The sequence below is a fragment of the Verticillium dahliae genome, genomic scaffold (genome assembly GCF_000150675.1).
Source record: "Verticillium dahliae VdLs.17 supercont1.8 genomic scaffold, whole genome shotgun sequence".
Taxonomy (NCBI): Eukaryota; Fungi; Ascomycota; class Sordariomycetes; order Glomerellales; family Plectosphaerellaceae; genus Verticillium; species Verticillium dahliae.
In genome coordinates this window covers 362943-365857 of record NW_009276927.1, presented here as the reverse complement: position 1 = coordinate 365857, position 2915 = coordinate 362943, and the positions used below count along the sequence as shown (strand labels likewise).

Here is a 2915-nt window from a genome sequence, read left to right as displayed (position 1 = left end):
CTAGCCGAAGGCAGCATTCACTCGAAGTGAGCCTTTTTCGCCTCCGGGTAACTGCAAAACCAGAGCAAGAACAAAGAAAATCTGAAAAAAGTCAGCACCGCATGTAGCATGGCATGGGAGAAGAGCGGATTCTGTCCAGCAGGCATGCTCTAGGCAATAGGTAGCCATGGTGCCACTGCTGCTGCTGATCCCTAACATACCATATCATGTTCCAAGTCAAACTCGTTTCTCGTATGTGTTGTTGACTTGCACCGTATACCTGCGCTGCCTAGCAGTCGTAGATGGTCCTTATGGACTACTTAAGAGTCCGATAACGTATGTATATAGGTCAAAACCACGCATTAGTTTGCGTGAGACCGCTTCTTCCCCTTACTCTCAGACGAGCCGCGGCTGGCCGTGGCGGGCTTGTCTTTCTTCTGGGGTTTGACGCTGCCAACGGCAGGCAAGGCCGGAAAGTCCACGTCGTTCAAGATACGACTTGTGATGGGCGCCTTGGCTAGGCCGGCGGTATGTTCATTGTCCCTGGTCTGCGCAACCCAGGAGAAGGCTGGCGCCGACGGGGAGGAACGCGCCGACGGGTGTGGGATTTCCGGGACGGAACTTGCGCGCATCGTATTTGGTTGATGGTCTTCGTCCATGTCTGAAATGCAGTCTGCAGATGATGAGGTGTAGAGACAGCTGGCCGTGCTATCAGGAGTCTGTGTGGCAGAGGTGCCGTCAGAGTAGAGAGGAGGCGAGCGCTGAATGGGGGATAGGGGCTTAGTGTGGGTTAGAGAGACGAGACCCGGCTCGGTCTCATCCGATTCGTCAACCTTGGGTATTTCCTCTTCAGCATGACAAGACGAAGGCGCTGAAACACAGTGTCTCGTGAGAAGAGGTTGAGAATCGAGGTTGGAAGAAAAAACGGCAGAACTGGAGCGAACCAGACGGCGCGGTAGGGTGCCATCATCCGGGAATGGTGGATTGGGCGTTAGATATATAACAGAAGATTGGTTGTCGGGAGCTTCGCCTTGAGACACGTCATCCTCGGCCACTGACCCTGGATCTGGAGGTACAGATGTGTGTTCCGCGGTGGTAGACCAATCTGAATGATTTTCAAGCTCGCAAGAGGCAGACCGATTTTCGCATTCCAACACGTCAGACACATCTTCAATGTCGCCCGAGGCAGTCTTGTCTTCATCATCCGCGAAGTACTGGCCTGGCAGTCTGACCCTGGGACGAGGCTTGAGAGGAGTAGCTGTTTCGCCATACCATTGTGCCGGTGCAGCAGCTTGACGTTCCCGCCGACGAGATCGAGTCTGACATGGAACCCCCCGAGCGTTGACCACCTGCTGGTTACTATCATGATGAGGAAAAAACGGCATCGCCGGAGGGCCGAACCATTCAGGCGGAGGCCCCACGGGGGGCGGGAGGTTGTAGAAAGGGGGGCCCGAGGCAAACGGCGGCGGGGGCAAGCAGTGGTTGCCGGCAGTGCGATTGTCCCAGTACTGAGGAGAGAAGGCCAAGGGCTGGGGCCCTGCGATGTAGTTGGGCCTGTAGCGGTGCACAATCTCTATGCCCCGGGGGTTCGGTGTGCCGTCGGGGTAGCATAGGCTTATCCAGGTGTCGCCCTCGAGGATGCCCCTGGGGAGCCACATGTGCCGTCCGCAGTTGGGGTCTGTGGTAAGGCGTCCTTGGGCGTCGAGCCTGCGGCAGGGGAGCCTATGCGTCAAGGTCTGGCCGTAGCTGCAGGGGACGGCCTCGTCATCTGGGTCCTGGCCGAAATCGACGTGGAGAAACTTGCAGTGTTGATAGGCATGGCAACGACCCTTCTGGTAGTGATCGCAGAAGGGCCTCGCATTATGGCGTTCCTCCTCATGTTTCCGGTTGCAAGGACCTAGGTAGATCGGCTCATGTAAGCCGACGTGAGTGTTACCGGGCAAACCATTGGCGATCATGGGCGGGGGAGCTGTATCTGGATATGGCATAGCACCCGGACTGTTTGCTGCGTGATCCTCCATCTTGTGGAAAGCGTTATGACTGGTAATGAGACGGGAGTGAGACAACAGCAGACAGGCTGTTGATGATAGAGCTGGTCAAGGATGGAGGGAGCGCAACGAGGACAGCCATTCTTGTGTGACGGAGCGAGAGGAAATATACTGTTACAATCACATTTCTCCGACTACCATATTCTCATCCCCAGATTGTGAAGTCAAATGGGCGAGGAAGAAAAGTATGGCCAGTGGAAGATTTAAAGCCATGTTGTAAGTTGATCAAGCGCGAATCAGATTCTGGTTTGGGCCATGCACCAGGATGGCAGTAAGGCGTAGGCTGGCTCTCTTGAGGTAGAGAAGAAAGATCCAGCGGAGATAGGCCCAAGGATCCAAACCTAGAGGCTTTCCTGAGGTTGCCCATTTGCGACATGGTGCTCGCCATGGAGGGCGAGTGGTTGTTCTTTTCAAACCCACCACGACGAGCCCGATCAACAAAACGCGTGCGTTGGGCACGCATTTGTACGGCTTGCCTCATGAAATTGACGGACTGGATTGTCATTACAATTACATAGGAGTAAGATAGGTTGAATGTCCATGGAAGACGTTGCCATTGTTTGTTGACCGAATTACAATATTCAGCCTGCCGCGGTGGACGGCTCTGCCTGTTATTCGTCCGAGTGGGAGGCCAAGGCGGAATCAAAGTGGAAAAACCGAATGTCAGGCGTAGTGGTCCGGTTGCAATACAAAGCCACCCAAGACAGAACAGCCCTGAGCATCGAGATAGGGAGATGGTGGCGGTTGGTGGTTGTCGTCGAAACCACAATGACCTGAAAGTTTAGGTAAGCAAACTCAATGCGCCGGTTTCGGGCGGCCGGGGCCAGCTGGGTTGGACGGTGTAGTTCCATACGGATGCCGGTTCATGGAGCGACGGGCACAGGTGGG

General features: G+C 55.1%; 1 protein-coding gene across 1 annotated transcript; it reads right to left on the bottom strand.

Annotated features, from left to right (window-relative positions):
- Nucleotides 1–341: 341 nt before the first annotated feature.
- Nucleotides 342–1937, bottom strand: VDAG_04665 (uncharacterized protein; the record flags this gene model as incomplete). The annotated part of the gene is made up of 1 exon (XM_009654269.1): nt 342–1937. One exon carries the CDS (start codon nt 1935–1937, stop codon nt 342–344), a length of 1596 nt encoding a protein of 531 aa, XP_009652564.1.
- Between the last annotated feature and the right edge of the window lie 978 nt (nt 1938–2915).